At 39.0% G+C, this 17,998-nt stretch overlaps 3 protein-coding genes across 3 annotated transcripts; 2 read left to right on the top strand and 1 right to left on the bottom strand.

The window, feature by feature from the left end:
- Positions 1-3,202: 3,202 nt before the first annotated feature.
- On the top strand, positions 3,203-4,327 carry LOC132140218 (cystatin-A-like). Its single transcript, XM_059549033.1, has 3 exons — positions 3,203-3,298; positions 3,697-3,798; positions 4,073-4,327. The coding sequence occupies exons 1-3, from the start codon at positions 3,230-3,232 to the stop codon at positions 4,223-4,225; spliced, it is 324 nt and encodes a 107-aa protein (XP_059405016.1). The 5' UTR covers positions 3,203-3,229; the 3' UTR covers positions 4,226-4,327.
- Positions 4,328-9,083: 4,756 nt separating this feature from the next.
- On the bottom strand, positions 9,084-15,188 carry LOC132140606 (thiosulfate:glutathione sulfurtransferase). Its single transcript, XM_059549423.1, has 4 exons — positions 14,920-15,188; positions 10,898-11,020; positions 10,661-10,823; positions 9,084-9,289 (listed from the first exon to the last, which is right to left on the bottom strand). The coding sequence occupies exons 1-4, from the start codon at positions 15,071-15,073 to the stop codon at positions 9,235-9,237; spliced, it is 495 nt and encodes a 164-aa protein (XP_059405406.1). The 5' UTR covers positions 15,074-15,188; the 3' UTR covers positions 9,084-9,234.
- Positions 15,189-15,965: 777 nt separating this feature from the next.
- On the top strand, positions 15,966-17,645 carry cst14b.1 (cystatin 14b, tandem duplicate 1). The gene is made up of 3 exons (XM_059549422.1): positions 15,966-16,117; positions 16,679-16,780; positions 17,318-17,645. The coding sequence occupies exons 1-3, from the start codon at positions 16,046-16,048 to the stop codon at positions 17,444-17,446; spliced, it is 303 nt and encodes a 100-aa protein (XP_059405405.1). The 5' UTR covers positions 15,966-16,045; the 3' UTR covers positions 17,447-17,645.
- The last annotated feature ends 353 nt before the right edge of the window (positions 17,646-17,998 follow it).

The raw sequence follows: 17,998 nt of genomic DNA, 5'->3' as shown, positions 1-17,998 counted from the left end.
CGGGTAATGTTCCTAAAGTTCCCTCTGTCATGCCACAACCCATAGTACTGCAGGCCTTCTGCCCTCTTCCCTTTCAGGAGCCAGACCAGGAAAAGCTATATTGTATGTGTCCAGTTCGAGTGCTGGATGCATATGTCCACAGAGCTGCCCTGTGGAGAAAATCAGACCAATTGCTTGTTTGCTACGTTCCCCCTAAAAAGGGGTTTTCTGCCTCTAAGCAGACCCTAAGTCATTGGATAGTAGAGGCCATCAATATTTCCTATGAGTCCTCTGGTCTTCCCCTTCCTTTGGGAGTCAAGGCTCACTCTACTCGGGGTATGTCAGCCTCTAAGGCCTTCTCACAGGTGTGTCCCTCTTGGACATCTGCAACGCTACGTCACCCTGCCCTTGACGTCACACCCTTCCATTGGACAGATTGCATGTGATATTCAGAGTCGGTCTCGCCAAAGGCGTTCCCCAAAGCGTTCGACGCAACGTCTCATTCCTTCGAGGAACTAGACCTACATTCATAACCTGTGTGCTACAGTCCACTCCGGTCTTTCTCTCTCGCATTGAGTATTCTGAGTCTGATCCAAACCGTTTGGCGAAGACGCAGAGAGTGCGTGAGTCACGAAAAAACAATCCATGATTTAGAGATTTAATTATCGAATGGCGGATTTGGAAATTATCGCTTTAGTACATTCGGCAGGCAAATATAAATTAATAATATTAAGATAGCAGAACAAATAAAAAACAGAAAGAAAAAAAAACGACTGCCAGGCCACCAGGAATTGTCCCGGTTCTCCCGAAGTCCAGTCCGCACCTATTTTCCACAGTCACACAGAACGTGCAGGATTCATATTGTCTTTTGCGGCTTAATATTCACAGGCACTAGTCCATATCATGCTTTGATTCAAGTGTACTGACCTACTTTTGATTTATTTGTCCAAAATGTGGCATATTCCGTCCATGTTAGGCAATAGCAATCCCGTTTTTATGACTGGATTCTGCGAACCAGACTATGTTTCTGCATTGTGGAAATAATAGGACCGTATGTCTCAGAATAGTCGGTGCAATTTGGGAAAGAAATCAATTAAATCTGTATGTGGATGTGTGAAATATTCAAATGTAATCCCCTTTGTGATCTTAAAAATTTTAGTAAGTTACATAATTACTTGAGACTTGAGAATTGAGACTTACATAATTACAAATTACATAAGTAACTGTAATTTAATTACTCATTTTTTCTTAGTAACTGTAACTGATTACAGTTACATTTATTTTATCATTAAATTACATAATGCCGTTACATGTAACTAGTTACTCCCTAACACTGTCAATACTTGGTAGGGGCTCTTTTTGCTTTCATTTTTGGTGATCAGTTTGTGGCACTGCTGAGGTGGTATGGAAGCCCGGGTTTCTTTGACAGTGGACTTCAGCTCATCTGCATTGTTTGGTCTCTTATTTCTCATCTTCCTCTTGACAATAGCCCATAGATTCTCTCTAGGGTTCAGCTCTGGTGAGTTTGCTGGCCAGTCAAGAACACCAACACCATGGTCATATAAACAACTTTTGGTGCTTTTGGCAGTGTGGGCAGGTCCCAAATCCTGCTGGAAAATGAAACCAGCATTTTCAAAAAAGCTGGTCAGCAGAAGGAAGCATGAAGTGCTCCAAATTTCTTTTTAAACAGGTGCAGTGACTTTGGTTTTCAAAAAACACAATGGACCAACACCAGCAGATTATATTGATCCCAAATCATCACAGACTGTGGAAACTTAACACCGGACTTCAAGCAACTTAAGCTATGAGCTTCTCCACCCTTCCCCCAGATTCTAGGACCTTGGTTTTCAAATGAAATACAAAACTTCCTCTCATCTGAAAAGAGGATTCGGACCACTGAGCAACAGTCCAGTTCTTCTTCTCCTTAGCCTAGGTAAGATGGCTCTGACGTTGTCTGTGGTTCAGCAAATTCCTCGACACGTCTGCGTGTGGTGGCTCTTGATGCCTTGACCCCAGCCCCAGTTCATTCCTTGTGAAGTTCACTCAAATTCTTAAATCGATTTCACTGGACGATCCTCATAAGGCTGCAGTTTTCTCGGTTGGTCTCGGTTAAAAATTTTGTACCATAAAATCTCTTAAGGTATTAAATTAAAAAAATTGCATATATACACAAACACACATGCACACACACACACACAGATAGATTAAGGTTTATCAGGTAAGGGCCGACTTTATTCCTAACCAGGTTATAGCTACATCATCCTGAGTTTTGTTATTGTATTTCTTTATTTATTTTATTTGCTTTATTCTCAGAATGGCACTCATAGAAATGCAAAAGACAGTGCAGCGTTGATAGAATAATTACAGGTGTGTCTCAAATTCCTGTTTTGCAAACAGTGAAGAACATTTGTTGGCCAAAAACTGATAAAACAGCAGAAAACTGTGCTGTGATTCATTACAGTATTGAGACACAGAGAGGGGAGATTCTGCAAATGCTTTCAGATGAAGTGTAGCATTTCATTCCACTGAACATGTATATTTCCCAGAAGTATTTCAGGGAGTTATTTTCATGCGTTACTAACCAGTTGAAATATGAGAAATATTTTAGGAAATGCCAAAAAAAATCAGTTTTACGCAAATTATCACAGAATCTTGAATTATTTTGTTTTGTGTATATCAGTCTTCATTAAGCTGCCGTCATCTGGCACATACAGGTCCATCTCAATAAATTTGAATGTCATGAGAAAAGATCATTTATTTCAGTAATTCACACACACACACATATACAGTATATATAAGAAACCAACCAACATTTTAACCTCTTGCTAGAACCAAACTTACCAACGTTCAAACATATAAAAAAAAAAATAAAAAAAAAATTGCCCTACAATTTTTTCTTAGGTAAAGCATTAGACATGTTACGATTTTCTTCAAAGCCACTTTGAAACAATGAGCAATAAATGAATGAATGAGTGAGTGAGTGAGTGAGTGAGTGAGTGAGTGAGTGAGTGAATGAGAAATGTATATAGCGCTTTATTAATTATTTATTAAATATTATTACTTTTACCTAACATTGTGGTTAGGTGATTTAAACAAACATCTAACCACGGTTTAATGCCACATTAGTGCAATCACATTCCAAAATTCTTCAGGTCATGTGATCTTAACTTTAAAAGTGCAGCACTGTTGTTCTGGGAGTTAGACTGACTGATTAACACTCCTCTTCACTGATCATCAGCACACTGCAGTAATGTCAATGTGTGGAGGCTGGAGCGACATTAAACTGTTCGATCCAGAGGTGAAAAGGATTTGCTTTGAGGTATGAGACACAAAAACGCTCCTAGATTAAAAACACTGTCTGTTACTAGTGAGCTGTTTTGTCTGTTTTGGTGCTGTAATATTGTTTGCGCAAAATTGATTATTTGTTTGTTTCGGGGTTGTTTTGTTTTAGTTCAATTTACATTTTTTATATTCTCGTAGCACAGTCTGAATGATACATGCAAGTGCCTATTTATGCAATAAATTCTGATTTAATAACATACAGATCAATAATTGTTCTTGATTACTCCTTTATTGAAAACTTATCAAAAGTGGTGTGCAATATTCAAAATACTGCATTTATTAATAGTTCAAAGTTTACTAATGTAGTTAACTCCTAATTGTTAAAAAAAATAACCTTATTGTGACCATAATAATAATGTTTCTCTCTTTATTCAGGTGAGGCCAATGATAGAGAAGATGGTTGGAACTGATTTTAAGATTTTCATTCCTCTGGTCTGGTCTTCTCAGGTTGTGGCAGGAACAAATTACATGTTCAAGGTAAATCAATATTTTTATTTGTTTGTATTTTTCATTAATTATGAGATCGTAAATCTCACATACTCACACTGTATGTCCTAAGCAGGTGTGATGATGTTGCAAATAATTTGTCCGTCCTCACTGAAAGTTAAAATGCATCAAGTCAAGCTTCATACATATGCATAAGATAAAACTTTTCTTAACATTGTAGCATTGCCGGACATGTCCAAATGTACTCAAACTTGTATAGTGTTTGTCTACATTAAACCCTAGTTAATTTTTCTCTCTCTGTCAGGTGCTGGTTGATGTAGATGGGGATGGAGTGTGTGTTCACGCGTTGATATTTCAGCCTCTTCCCTGTTCTGAAAAGGAACTGAGTGTGATGAAAATCCAGTGCCACAAATCCATTGATGACCCACTGATTCCTCCTGAACACTTACAGAAATAGTCTTTATTTAATAACAGACACATGCAATGAACTGCCATACTTTATAGAGGAACAACTGAAATCATTTAATTCCTCAATATTAAACTCCATAATCAAATCAAAGTGTCAGTGTGTTTACTGAACAACGTCAAACTCACTCAAATGTTGAATGCTGAAATAACTGAACATAGATATTCCTCATTATTAAAAAAAAAATCTTTAAATATAAATTTAAAGAATTTTTTAAAAGTTAAATTAAATTATCTAATTTTAAGATTTTATTGACTTCAATGTCTAAATACTCTATTTATATCTCAAACTGAAATATATTATACAAAACCAAAATTTGTATTTATTAGGGATAATGCAGTATAATATTGCTACAATTTCAAGCAGTCAATGTTCCACATACAGGCTTCTAGGCAAAGTCCGACCAACAGTGTTCATTAACCTGCTTTTGTTTAACCAATATTTTTTATTTCTTTGAAATATGTTCAACTCTGTTTGCCTTTTCAGTTCAACCGGTAGGCTGTTCCAAAGATTGAACTGAAAATGTAGATTAAGTAACTTTAGTTTTTCTCTTTGGTACTGTGAAGTTCTGATTGATTGCACCTCTTGTATTGATCCCTTTACTACTCTGTTTTGTTATTCATTTGGATATAATTTCTGGAGCAGGATTAATTCATTTATAACTCATTTAAAAACTATTTTAATAAGAGGCACATTTATGAAATTAAAAAAACTAAGCAAACGTCTTGGTTACGTATGTAACCCTCGTTCCCTGAAGGAGGGAACGGAGACGTTACGAATGGGATCTCGCCCGAGAGCCCAATCATCTTCGAGTGGTACAAAACGAGCCAATGGTACACAAAGTACCTTGGTCTGCGGAATTTGCATCGCGAACCTTGCCCCGCAGAGCGGGTATATAAGGAGCAACGCGAGCAACTCGCATTCAAGTCTTCGCTGAGGAGCCGAGCCAGTGACCCGGCCGTTCAGCGATGTGGCAAGGGGATGTAACGTCTCCGTTCCCTCCTTCAGGGAACGAGGGTTACATACGTAACCAAGACGTTCCCTTTCAGTCGGTCACGTTCGACGTTACGAATGGGGTCCCTTACAAAACGCCACATGGCTGTCTTCCAGCGACCCGTGTGAGTGATAGCACCCTGTCGTGAGGCCAGCACAAGTGAGGGCCTATAGCTCACACAGAATACACTGGGTAGCATACGCTCCTAGTCGAGTGAGCTCTCACCCCTAAGGGGCATGGCAGGTCTTGAGCCTGATAAGCCAGGACAATAGCATCCACTATCCAGTGGGATAACCTCTGCTTGGAGACAGCCTTTCCCTTCTGCTGGCCTCCGTAACAGACAAAGAGCTGGTCTGAGGTCCTAAGGCACCGAGTTCTGTCCATGTAGGTGCGGAGCGCACGTACTGGACAGAGCAGCGCCAGGGCTGGGTCTGCCTCCTCCAGGGGCAGCGCTTGCGAGTTCAAAACCTGATCCCTAAAAGGAGTGGTGGGAACTTTGGGCACGTACCCAGGCTGGGGTCTCAAGATAACGTGAGAGTTAGCCGGCCCGAATTCCAGGCACGCTTCGTCAACTGAAAATGCCTGCAGGTCCCCGACCCTCTTCAACGAAGCCAAAGCCGTCAGGAGCGCAGTTTTCAAAGATAAAAACTTTAGCTCTACTGAGAGCAAGGATTCGAAGGGAGCTCTCTGCAGTGCCGATAGAACCACTGCGAGGTCCCAAGAGGGGACTTGCTGAGGGCGAGGCGGATTGAGCCTCATTGCTTCTCTCAGGAACCTGATGATCAGATCGTGCCTCCCAAGAGACTTACCTTCAACAGGGTCATGGTGAGCCGAAATGGCGGTCACATAGACCTTGAGGGTGGAAGGAGACAGCCTTCGTTCCAACCCCTCCTGAAGAAAGGAAAGCACTGACCCAATCGGACATTTCCAGGGGTCCTCAAGCCGTGAAGAACACCAAGTGATGAAGAGGTTCCACTTCAAAGCATAGGCATGTCTGGTGGACATGGCTCTAGCTGAAGTGATAGTAGCTACCACCTGTGGTGGCAAGGTACCTAAACCTTCCGTGACCCGTCCAGAACCCACACATGTAGGTTCCACAGATCGGGACGTGGGTGCCAGAGGGTGCCCCGTCTCTGAGAAAGAAAGTCCTTCCTCAGAGGAATTGGCCAGGGAGGGGCTGTCACGAGGAGTACAAGTTCGGGGAACCAGGTCCGGCCGGGCCAAAAAGGCGCAACCATGAGGACCTGCTCCTCGTCCTCCCTGATCTTGCACAACGTCTGTGCAAGAAGGCTCACTGGGGGAAACGCATACTTGCGTAGGCCCAGCGGCCAGCTGTGTGCCAGGGCGTCCGTGCCGAGGGTGCCCTCGGTCAGGGAGTAAAACAACTGGCAGTGGGAATTTTCTGGAGAAGCAAACAGGTCTACCTGAGCGTCTCCGAAGTGCTCCCAAATCAGCTGAACCGACTGGGGGTGGAGTCTCCATTCCCCGGGGTGAGACTGCTGCCGTGAAAGCTGCACGATTGAGCCTGCCCGGAATGAGAATGGCACGAAGCGACCTCAGATGCTTGTGACTCCACAGAAGGAGATGGCGAGCGAGTTGCGACATGCGGCGGGAGCGTAGACCACCCTGACGGTTGATGTACGCTACGGTCGCAGTGTTGTCCATACGGACCAGAACGTGCTTGTCCTTCAGCGGGGCCCTGAAGCGGTGCAGAGCAAGATGTACTGCTAGCAACTCGAGGTAATTGACATGCCACAGAAGTCGGGGTCCTGTCCAGGAGCCCGACGCAGCATGCCCGTTGCACATGGCACCCCAGCCCGTGGCAGAGGGATCTGTTGACACAACAACATGTCTGGACACCGGTTCTAAAAGCACGCCGGCCCATAGAAATGAGGGGTCCAACCACGGGGTGAAGTATCGGCGGCAGGCCGGAGTGATGGTCACTCGGAGCGTGCCCTGTTGCCATGCCCATCTCGGGACTCGGTCGTGAAGCCAGTGCTGAAGCGGTCTCATATGGAGTAGCCCAAGCGGTATGACCGCCGCCGCGGACGCCATATGCCCCAGGAGCCTCTGAAACAGTTTCAGTGGAACCGCTCTCTTGAAAAAAGTACCAGAAGCGACCTCTGGAAGTACCAGAACAGTTTCGGGCAGTTAAAGGTGCCTTCCATGAACTGGTTACCTCCTGGTGCACTTCCGGGAAGAAAGGAACCAGAGGGGGGTGCTGGCGATCCGCATGAGCAGCCCCCAGGAACCAATCATCCAGCCTCGAGCGCTCAGGACAGGGTGGAGGGTTCCACTCAAGCCCGATGCTCTCCGCTGCCCGGGAAAGCTAAGCCGTCAGCTCGGGATCGGACTCGGACAACGCTGGCGCTCCCGAGGGAGGCAACGCAGCCGAATCCTCATCTCCCGAGGACTCAAGCCCGCCTTGTGATGCGGCGATCGACATACGGTCCTCTTCACGAGCCCCGAATGAGATGTCAGGAGCCTGAGAGGGTCCAGCAAACTCATCCGGAAACTCAACCGGCTGCGGTGTATGTGAGGGGGGTGTGGCCCGAGGAGGTTCGCTCGTCGGGGAAGCCCACACAGTAACCCTCAGATCACCCTGGCCACCAGCCGAAGTAGCCCTCTTACGAGAAGAGCTAGAACGGGGTGTGGCAGAGGGAACTCTATACCTTTTAAGGTAATCGAGTCTCGATCTCAACGCCGAGATGGTCATGTCCCCGCAATGAGGACATGAGCCATCCACGAACGCAGTCTCAGCGTGCTGGAAGCCCAGACACGTGACAAAGCTATTGTGACCGTCACAAGGAGCGATATATCGACCGCACCCAGAAACACACGCACCCAGAACCTACTTTTTGTAATCTCTATTTGGTGACTTTAAATGACTTTAAATTATCTTTTCAGAGTATTAGATTAATTAATCAACCCATCATGTAATTAATTAGATTAAACATTTTACCAGCCCTAATATATATATATATATATATATATACATATATATATAATATATATATATATATATATATATATATATATATATATATATATATATATATATATATATATATATATATATATATATATATATATATATACATACATACATACAGTAAGATAATATTTGTTCATATCTTAATACCTTATTGCATTTAGCAGATTAGAACTGGAGTCTATTTAATGAGTTGTTTTGTTTATGTTTTGTTGTTTATGTTTTGTCACGAGGGGCTGCCGATGTACTTTCATTGTTGTTTATTTTATTATTGAATTTGTTACATCTGCCAGTTCCCGCCTCCTCCTTCCCCAAACTATAAACTTTGTTTCAATAAATAACAAAATAACACTAAAATAATTTAGAAGGTAAGTTGGAAGTAGTTGATGCATATTTTTTTTTTTTTTTTAGTATAGGCCTATACATCATTTCTTAAAATTACAGACCTTTTATTTTCAAACTCTGTACAGTTCAATGCTTATTTGCACATGCCTTTAGCCAATATAAACAATAAGTTTATAAGTTCAGTCAAGTGTATCTTAATACTCTGTTATTCCCTGGATGATCCACAGTTGTCTTTCTGTTTTGTGATAGTTGTTAATGAGCCCCCTGTTGGTCCTGTAAAAGTATGCAGATCACACTGCTTTGGTGAGCCTTTTACATGATGGGGAGGAAGAACACGGGCATGTTTTAGATTTCTTTTTAAATTGGGGTGAAAATGTAAATCACCTCTTAGATATCTCCAAAACTAAACTAACTAAACTAACACATTTTTACTGGGTCTAGTGCTGTGAAGTCTGTGCTGACTAGATCATATCAAAATTATATTATATTATATGAAAACAACCAAACTACCATAAACATTTGCAATGCAATATTCATTATTTATTTACCAAAAATATATAGACACATCTGAGATCTAATGAATAAGGCATTTTTGGTCTGTGTTGTCATTTTAACAGTCGAGTGCTGTATACATTTCTGTCATCATCTTCACAGTCCTTCACAGTGCGTTTACTGAGGGTCCAGCTCAATCCATTCATTGTATCCTCCAGCATAATGACGGGCCCTGAGAGACAAAAACACTTATGATGAGTTTAGTTGTTTGTGAGCATAATCAAATGAGTTATCTTGAGGATTTTGTGATTTCCAGATAAGGATTTTAAACACACACACACACACACATTTAATTGCAATATCTGTAGAGCTTTTTCTAACCAATAAAATATTTTAGAGCAAATGACTAGCCATTACACTGATTTGACACTTTTCTAGGAACTGCTAATACACCAGGTATCATTAACATCTCTCAGAATGGAAAACAGTTACACTATTTTAGGTGTCATGTGCATTTGACTTGTTTATGGAGGACTCTTACTGCTCTAAGTCTTTAAAATATCCGTCATTGATATCTACCATTGAGAACCTTGGGTACAGATGCCAGCTTATTGTGCTGGTGTTTGGTGGTCTAGCTCATGTTCACAGGCTGGTGATCCCTGGACTTTGCATTGGGGGGCTATCTAAAATAAGGGCTAAACAGATGGCAAAGTACTGCTCAATCTCAGCAATTATAGGAAGCATGTTTATTTGGAAAAGGCGATGTTTCCTGTACCCATAGAACTGTGTTATCCATAACAATGTGCGGATTTGCTTTAATCTGTTGGATCATTCAAAAAATGTGATTCCTAATGAAATTTGACTTCCAATATGGAATCAAATAAAGTATACAATGTGTGTGTGTGTGTGTGTGTGTGTGTGTGTGTGTGTGTGTGTGTGTGTGTGTGTGTGTGTGTGTGTGAGAGACAGAGAGAGAGCGAGTGTGTGTGTGAGAGAGAGAGAGCGAGTGTGTGAGACAAAGAGAAATAGTGTGTGTGTGTGTGTGTGTGTGTGTGTGTGAGAGAGAGACATAAAGAGAGAGCGAGAATGTGTGTGTGTGTGTGTGTGTGTGTGTGTGAGAGAGTGTGTGTGTGTGTGTGTGTGTGTGTGTGTGTGTGTGTGTGAGAGAGAGAGAGAGAGAGATAGAGAGAGAGTGTGTGTGTGTGTGTGTGTGTGTGTGTGTGTGTGTGTGTGTGTGTGTGTGTGTGTGTGTGTGTGTGTGTGTGTGCTCTTGTTTTTGTGTCATATCAGGACACAACTCTGTATAATGACATGGGTATGACACAGGTATTACAAGGAGAGTGTGACTTATGAGGACATAACCCATGTCCTCATTTTTCAAAACGCTTCTAAATCATACAGAATGAGTTTTTTTGAGAAAGTAAAAATGCACAAAGTTTCCTGTGAGGGTTAGGGTTAGGTGTAGGGTTGGTAAAGGACCATATAATATACAGTTTGTACAGTATAAAAACCATTACGCCTATGGGATGAACACACTTTTCACAAAAACAAATGTGTGTGTGTGTGTGTGTGTGTGTGTGTGTGTGTGTGTGTGTTCACATACTTGCTGTATCCCAGATCTCTTGCGGTCTCCAGCGCTGTGAGGCTGCGGATGCCCCTTTGGCAGTACAGCACAAAGTCTGAGTCCTCTATACCGGGCTTCGGGACACTGTAGCGCTCTCTAAACTGATCTGGGTTCAGTCTGAGGGCCTGCTCCACGTCTCCCACTACATAACCAAAAACACTGTAACTCATCATATCTGAGTGTGTTTGTGCAGATCTGTGTGTGCTGGTAACTTACAGGGAATGTTAGTGGCACCTGGAATAAATCCTGCTTCCAGCTCATCTGGTTCACGCACATCGAAGAGCTGGACGCTTCCAGTGGACATCATGTCCTTCAGCTGCTCATATGTCACCTCACCATCTGAAACACACCACAGGTGAGCACACATCCTAGTACTGACAACATACTGCTGCTAAGTCATATTCATTTATTTGATCAGTAAAAACGGTAATACTATGAAATGTAAGAATTTCAAACAACTGTTTTCTATTTGAAAATATTGCAAATTGTATTTAATTCTTGTGAAGTAAAGCAGAATTTTTCAGCATCATTAATCCAGTCTTCAGTGTCACATGATCCTCCAGAAAAGAATAAAGATTCTACAGTGAAAATTAAAGACCAAATATTATTAAATTAAATTATATATTTCATTTATGGACATATAAATACATATAAATACATATTTTGTTGTTTATTTAATACAAATTAAATTATATATTTCATTTATGGACATATAAATACATATAAATACATATTTTGTGTTATTTAAATAATATCTTGATAGAGAATTCTTCATTTTGCCCTCCAAACTTAATTAACAGTGAAAAAGTGCAATGTTGTCAAAAAAAAGGTGTGTATTTCTTAATGTGTCATAGAGTAGAATCTCGTGGGAAACTAGACTCCCACCCAAACACACATACAGATTCAGCAATCTTCACATGGGTGTGTAACAGTAATTCATCAAACTTAACAAATATACTCTGTGAGAAAGTTGGTTTTTACTCATTTGTTTTCACAAAAAATAAATGCAGCATACGTATATAACATATGTCAAGTAAAGTCACCTTTATTTATATAGCGCTTTAAACAAAAAAGATTGTGTCAATTGTCAAAGCAACTGAAGAATATTAATTAGGATAACAGTGTGTCAATAATGCAAAATGACAGTTAAAGGCAGTTCATCATTAAATTCAGTGATGTCATCATCTCAGTTCAGTTTAAATAGTGTCTGTTCATTCATTTGCAATCAAGTCAACGATGTCACTGTAAATGAAGTGTCCCCAACTAAGCAAGCCAGAGGCGACAGCGGCAAGGAACCAAAACACCATCGGTGACAGAATGGAGAAAAACCTTGGGAGAAGCCAGGCTCAGTCGGGGGTCAGTTCTCCTCTGACCAGACGAAACCAGTAGTTCAATTCCAGGCTGCAGCAAAGTCAGATTGTGCAGAAGAAACATCTGTTTCCTGTGGTCTTGTCCTGGTGGTCCTCTGAGACAAGGTCTTTACAGGGGATCTGTATCTGTTGGGGCTCTAGTTGTCCTGGTCTCTCTGTTTACTAAGCGTGCAGAACAACCACCCAATAAAGCATTACAATAATCTAACCTTGAGGTCATAAATGCATGGATTAACATTTCTGCATTTGACATTGAGAGCATAGGCTGTATATATTTTATATACTAATATCCTAAGAAGGAATATAATTGTGAGGATACTACCTTTTTTAGTATCTTGGACAGAAAAGGGAGATTCAAGCTCTGTCTATAATTAATTAGTTATTTGGGGTCAAGTTGTGGTTTTTTGATGAGAGGCTTAATAACAGCCAGTTTGAAGGTTTTGGGGACATATCCTAATCACAATGAGAAATTAATAATATTAAGAAGAGGATCTATGACTTCTGAACGCACCTATTTTAGGAGCTTAGATGGAATAGGGTCTAACATACATGTTGTTGGTCTAGATGATTTAATAAGTTTATACAATTCTTCCTCTCCTATAATAAAGAATGAGCACTGTCTGATGCGATTCTGTAACTGACAGCTGCATGGTTCCAATTATATCTCTAATAGTATTGATCTTAGAAGTAAAGTAGTTCATAAAGTCTTTACTGCTGTGATGGTGGGAAATGTCAACAGTTGCTGATGCTATATTTTTTGTTAATTTAGCCACTGTATTGAATAAATAACTGGGGTTATGTTTGTTTTCTTCTAAAATAGACGAAAAGTAATCAGATCTAGCAATTTTTTATGCTTTTCTGTAGGATAGGTTACTTTCCCTCCATGCAATATGTCATTATATAAGAATTAGATATATATATGATGGTGTCATCAGCATAAAGTTGAACTTTAAAATTATTGTAAATTAACGGTAAATCATTAACATATATAAAAAATAAGCAGTCCTAATATTGAACCTTGGGGCACACCTCTTTGCTGAACCAAAAAAATCTGATTTATTCCCATTTAATACTACACACTGTTTTCTATTATGCAAGTATGAATTAATCCACCTAACTGCATTTTCAGAAAGACCAGTAGGATAAAGTTTATCTAAAAGTAAATATCAGTCAACTGAATCAAAAGCTTTGGATAAATCAAGTAAAATAGCACATGTGCGTTTATCATCATCAACAGCTGAGAACACATCATTAGTAAACTTAAGTAATGCAGTAGTTTAGAATGATCAGACCTGAAGCCAGATTATATGGTGATAAAACATTATTAATACGTAAATAATCTGAAAGTTGTTTATATATTATCAAATAATTGTTTATATATTGTTTATAATTGCCACTTTTATCTCATTATTTTTACTTTTTAAATCATAATTAGAACGTTCTGTCATAATTCACTTTTTATCTGAAAATATGCCATGATTTCTATTTCTTTTTATGACAGTATCTCATATAGACTTTTTTTGTCACGATTATGACTTTATCTCAAAATTACAACTAAATGTTTCCTAATTTCGACTTAGATTTTTCTTTTTTACTTTTTATCCCATCATGTGATAATTTTGACCTTTGTTGGAAACTCAGAAACGAAGACCAGGAGACTCTTGGGTAATCTTCAGCAGAGTTCTTTATTGAGAACGCTCTGCGTGGCGCTGTAGTCATCAAAAGTCTAACTTGTCCTTAAGACATTGTAGATTATATACATTTTAAGGGTGCGGGATACACAGAGGTGGAGACAACCTAAACAAAGCCAAATGCAAGCCTGATACTGGCCATTTTCCTATCTTTGATCTTGTCAGCATAACAGTGTCATTTAAACACAGAGGTGCCTGACAGTATCGCTGATACCTTCACATTATCATAGAGACAAAAGCACAGCTGTGCCTTGAGTTTAGCAAGCACTTTTATCTTGGGACCTGGCCCTATAGTAAGGAAGTGCATGAAGACAAAAGGTTAATGTCTCAAACACTTGATTTTCCTGATTTGAGCTTCTTGGATGTCAGCTTTATTACCCCAAAAAGTCTACTATTATATTGGAACCTAGATCGAACATTTTATAAATTTTGTTATCCCACACCTTAATTACATAATTATGACTTTTTCTCATAGTTTTTACTTTTATGTCATAATTTCTACTTATTATTCCAATATTTACGCTTTTATCTCATCATAACTTTTTGTAATAATTATGTAATGAATGTTAATTGTAATGACTGTAATGAAATCATCGTTTCTACTTTTATCTCATAATTATGATAATAGTTATAATAATAATAATTTTGACTTTTTTATCTCATCATGGCTCAGTGTCAATTTGTTTTATTTAATTATTTAATTATTATTTTTTACCGTTTATGTCTTAATTTTTACTTTATATCTAATTTCTACATTTTATCTCATATTATAGCCTACCTTAGTATCTCATGTCAACTTTTTTGTCATATAGACCTAGTTACAACAAGTTATCTCCTTATTACACTTTCTAATGACCGAAACCAAGTTTTTTCTTTGTGTCAGGAAACTTAGGAAAGGGCTTTGATCAGGCAGGTTTTGCCAAAGGCAGCTAACTGTTCAACAGATGAAGCAACCTCAAACCTTCTCTGACCCATGAGTCACTGACCATACCTACCAACTCCCATGCTTACTTACTCTGTAAAACAGATGTTACTCTTCTCACGTCAGTTAAAAGCAAAAAATAGTTTTATTTTGCATATAAGCCAACGGAATACAAATATATTACATCTTAAACTAGGACATTATTATTGTGTCATTAAATAGCATACAGCGAGAAACTAAATATGCCTACTTTACCTGTATTAAGAGGTCGATTGTGAGATGTTTCAGTCCATTTATTGCAGTTGTCAGCTCCATTATCGCATTGATCGTCACTGTGTGCTGAGACACACAGAAGCAGGAGCGCCACTAGAGCGCACACACCTGACCTCAGGTGCATCACTGTGTTCATCTCTGTACAAGATACGTGAGTTCAGATAGAATGAAGTCTAAAAAGTGCAGCTATGACTGATCTAAAGCAGCGTATTTGGTTTAACTATGTATCTGTGATTGGGGTGATTGCACGGATCTGAGTGTAGCTGATAGTGTTTATCGTGAGACATGAAGCAAGTTTTCCTCCAGACGGCGCTCGGAGGCTCAAAAGCCAATTACCCTATTCACCCGCTTGTATATGTGATGGCGTTTTATTGGGGATGCTTCACTATAATCGTTAAAACCTATTAATTTAAATGAGTAATTTCTGATATAGACATGCATCTTGTTCCCAATTATTCCTTTAAATGAAATTTAAACGCATCTTATCTAGTAATCACGATCTATTTTGATCGGTCCGTTCAGATCAACGCTGAGAATAGTAACATGTACCAAGTGACTGCGTCGTTAATATTTGTGCTTCTGACGTTGTCTGGACAATAGGATACTCTTTAATAATTCCGTGAAGTAATTTTAATGTCATTTAATATAAAATATACAGTTTGTAATTAAAATAAAAAACGTTTTATTTATGCCATCGGCGTTGACCAATCAGAGAGAACGCTCGGTCTAATAAGCCACGCCCACAATTGGATTTCTACTCACTTTTGTGCTAGGCTCGCCTCAGACTAAACCAAAATATAAGAGGAAATATCCTTGATACATCAGATGTTATGATACACAAATGTGTTTAGCTTTAAACACCAACCTTAATAATTATTTGCATTATTTAATTATACACCATTACTGTTATAACTTAACATTTTTAAGTTTGTTAAGTAAAGTTGTTTTTTAATCAACCCCCACCTGTTCCGAACACATGGTACATTCCAGTGATGGCTCATAGTCATATGATCTCTAGACAACATAAATACTGCAGTTGTGACACTTCTGTGAATTGGACTGTCTAAAATATTTATATATTCTTCTCATCTCGACACCGATTACAGCAATGGCAACCCTTGTTGGAGGTCCATCCGAGGTGAAGCAAGCCACACCCGAGGTACAGAAGATCTGTGATGAGGTGAGACTGGAGCTTCTTTTGTTTTGATGATGAAAGTCAGCTGATATGGGAATGCACGTGATGTGTATTTATTAACTATTATAAGCTATTAATTAGTATTTTGAATTTACAATGCTATGTGTTGATAAAAGAATCAAATGATAAATAAATACAATTATTAATGCATGATAACTACGTTTAAATGGTTTAGCTTCCTAAATGATTTAAAGTCATGGCAAATGCACAACAATTGTATGCACCAGAGATTGCAGGTTTTAAATGGGATTTATGCTAGGTGAAAAAGTAAAGTAAAAAAATAAATGAACAGATGCTTTTACATAGCTTGAATGAATGATGTTGAGTAAGTCTTGGGGTGTGTCAGAGTAATTGTAACTTGACAAATCACATACTTTTTGCAAAACCAGCTTTTCCCATTTAGGTCAAAGGGGGAAAAAAAACAAGAAATTGTGTTAATGAAAAAGAATCATATTTTAAGACCAAGTTAAAACTTCATAGTGATATTATTTTAATGACAATTAAACATCTATGCATTAAAAATGAAATCTGTGTCTTTTGATTCAGGTCAAACATCATGCAGAAACGAAGGCGGGAAAGAAGTTTGCTGTTTTCGTTGCCAAATCTTTCACCACTCAGGTCGTGGCCGGAACCAACTACTTCATCAAGGTAAACTTTGAAAACAAGGATGTGAGGCAACAGATCACTTTAAAATTAACACTTGCTCACACTCAGGCCACGATGTAGATGAGTTTTTCTTCATCAGATTTGTAGAAATGTAGCATTGCATCAGTGTCTCATCAATGGATGCTCTACAGTGAATGGGTGCCGTCAGAATGAGAGTCCAAACAGGCGATTAAAAACATTACAAAAATCCACAAGTTATCCACACCACTCCCGTCCATCAGTTAATGTCTTGAGAAGACAAAACCTGTATGTTTGTAAGAAATAAATCCATCATTAAGGCGTTTTTAACTTCAGACCTTTGCTTCTAGACAAAATACACTCCATAATAATGTGCAAAAGTCTGTCAGCAGCTTTTATCTTCATAAATTAACTGATTGACTGGTATGGATTAATTGTGGGGTTTTATCAGTTGTTTGGACTGCCATGTTACAGCTTTCATATTGCCATCAATATCTATTTTCTGACAGTTCAAAGCATGTGTAAACTGATTATTCTCATGCTCCATGTCTCCCTCTTCAGGTAAATGTAGGAGGCGATGAATTTGTTCATCTCAGGGTTCATAAGTCGCTTCCTCACAGTGGAGCAAAACTCCAGCTGCACGGGATCCAGATATCGAAAACTCAACAGGATCTTATTGAATACTTTTAATGCATGCACACGGATAATAAAATGTCATACTGTATGTAGAGGAGTTTTATAAGACCAGCACAGCTTTGTTTACTTTGACAACCATTATATTGTTGTGAAATAATTGCACATGGATATGAATCAACATTCTAAACCTGATTTATTGAAAATAATGGAACTTTTAAAATAAAGGGAATAAATTTCATATTTCAAATGGGAAGTCTTTGTTTTATTTACACCCTCTAAAAGGTTGTTGTTTTTGGTAAGATATTGTATACAAATATTTTTGTGTTTTATTTTTTTTTTTAAAAAGTGCATTTTCATACACTCAACAAAAAGCCTTTCAGTTTGAATGGGCTGAGCAAAAGAAGAAAAGAAAGAAACCCCTTTCAGACAAAACCTGAAGCATTGTTTTCATTGTTACAGCTGAGAAATTTGCTTCTCCACCAGTTTTCAACATTGTCCATCAACATTGTTATTTTTGTGAGATACTATTATACTGTATTTTTTCATTTTAAGTTAAAGATAAAATATTTTTTATTTCAGTTTTAGTTATTTTAATACAAACAAGTT

This window comes from Carassius carassius, chromosome 5 (genome assembly GCF_963082965.1).
Source record: "Carassius carassius chromosome 5, fCarCar2.1, whole genome shotgun sequence".
NCBI lineage: Eukaryota > Metazoa > Chordata > Actinopteri > Cypriniformes > Cyprinidae > Carassius > Carassius carassius.
The sequence above is the reverse complement of the archived record's forward strand: the minus strand, read 5'-3'. Positions and strand labels throughout refer to the sequence as shown.

What these genes read in the sequence shown, in the direction of transcription:
- cst14b.1 (XM_059549422.1), top strand. Translation starts at nt 16,046, where the DNA reads ATGGCAACCCTTGTTGGAGGTCCATCCGAGGTGAAGCAAGCCACACCC. An exon ending in TACAGAAGATCTGTGATGAG is followed by an intron (nt 16,118 to 16,678) that starts GTGAGACTGGAG and finishes CTTTTGATTCAG; the next exon opens with GTCAAACATCATGCAGAAAC. An exon ending in GAACCAACTACTTCATCAAG is followed by an intron (nt 16,781 to 17,317) that starts GTAAACTTTGAA and finishes CTCCCTCTTCAG; the next exon opens with GTAAATGTAGGAGGCGATGA.
- LOC132140606 (XM_059549423.1), bottom strand. Translation starts at nt 15,073, where the DNA reads ATGAACACAGTGATGCACCTGAGGTCAGGTGTGTGCGCTCTAGTGGCG. An exon ending in AGGTGCCACTAACATTCCCT is followed by an intron (nt 10,824 to 10,897) that starts GTAAGTTACCAG and finishes TTGGTTATGTAG; the next exon opens with TGGGAGACGTGGAGCAGGCC. An exon ending in AGAGATCTGGGATACAGCAA is followed by an intron (nt 9,290 to 10,660) that starts GTATGTGAACAC and finishes TTTGTCTCTCAG; the next exon opens with GGCCCGTCATTATGCTGGAG.
- LOC132140218 (XM_059549033.1), top strand. Translation starts at nt 3,230, where the DNA reads ATGTCAATGTGTGGAGGCTGGAGCGACATTAAACTGTTCGATCCAGAG. An exon ending in TGAAAAGGATTTGCTTTGAG is followed by an intron (nt 3,299 to 3,696) that starts GTATGAGACACA and finishes CTCTTTATTCAG; the next exon opens with GTGAGGCCAATGATAGAGAA. An exon ending in GAACAAATTACATGTTCAAG is followed by an intron (nt 3,799 to 4,072) that starts GTAAATCAATAT and finishes TCTCTCTGTCAG; the next exon opens with GTGCTGGTTGATGTAGATGG.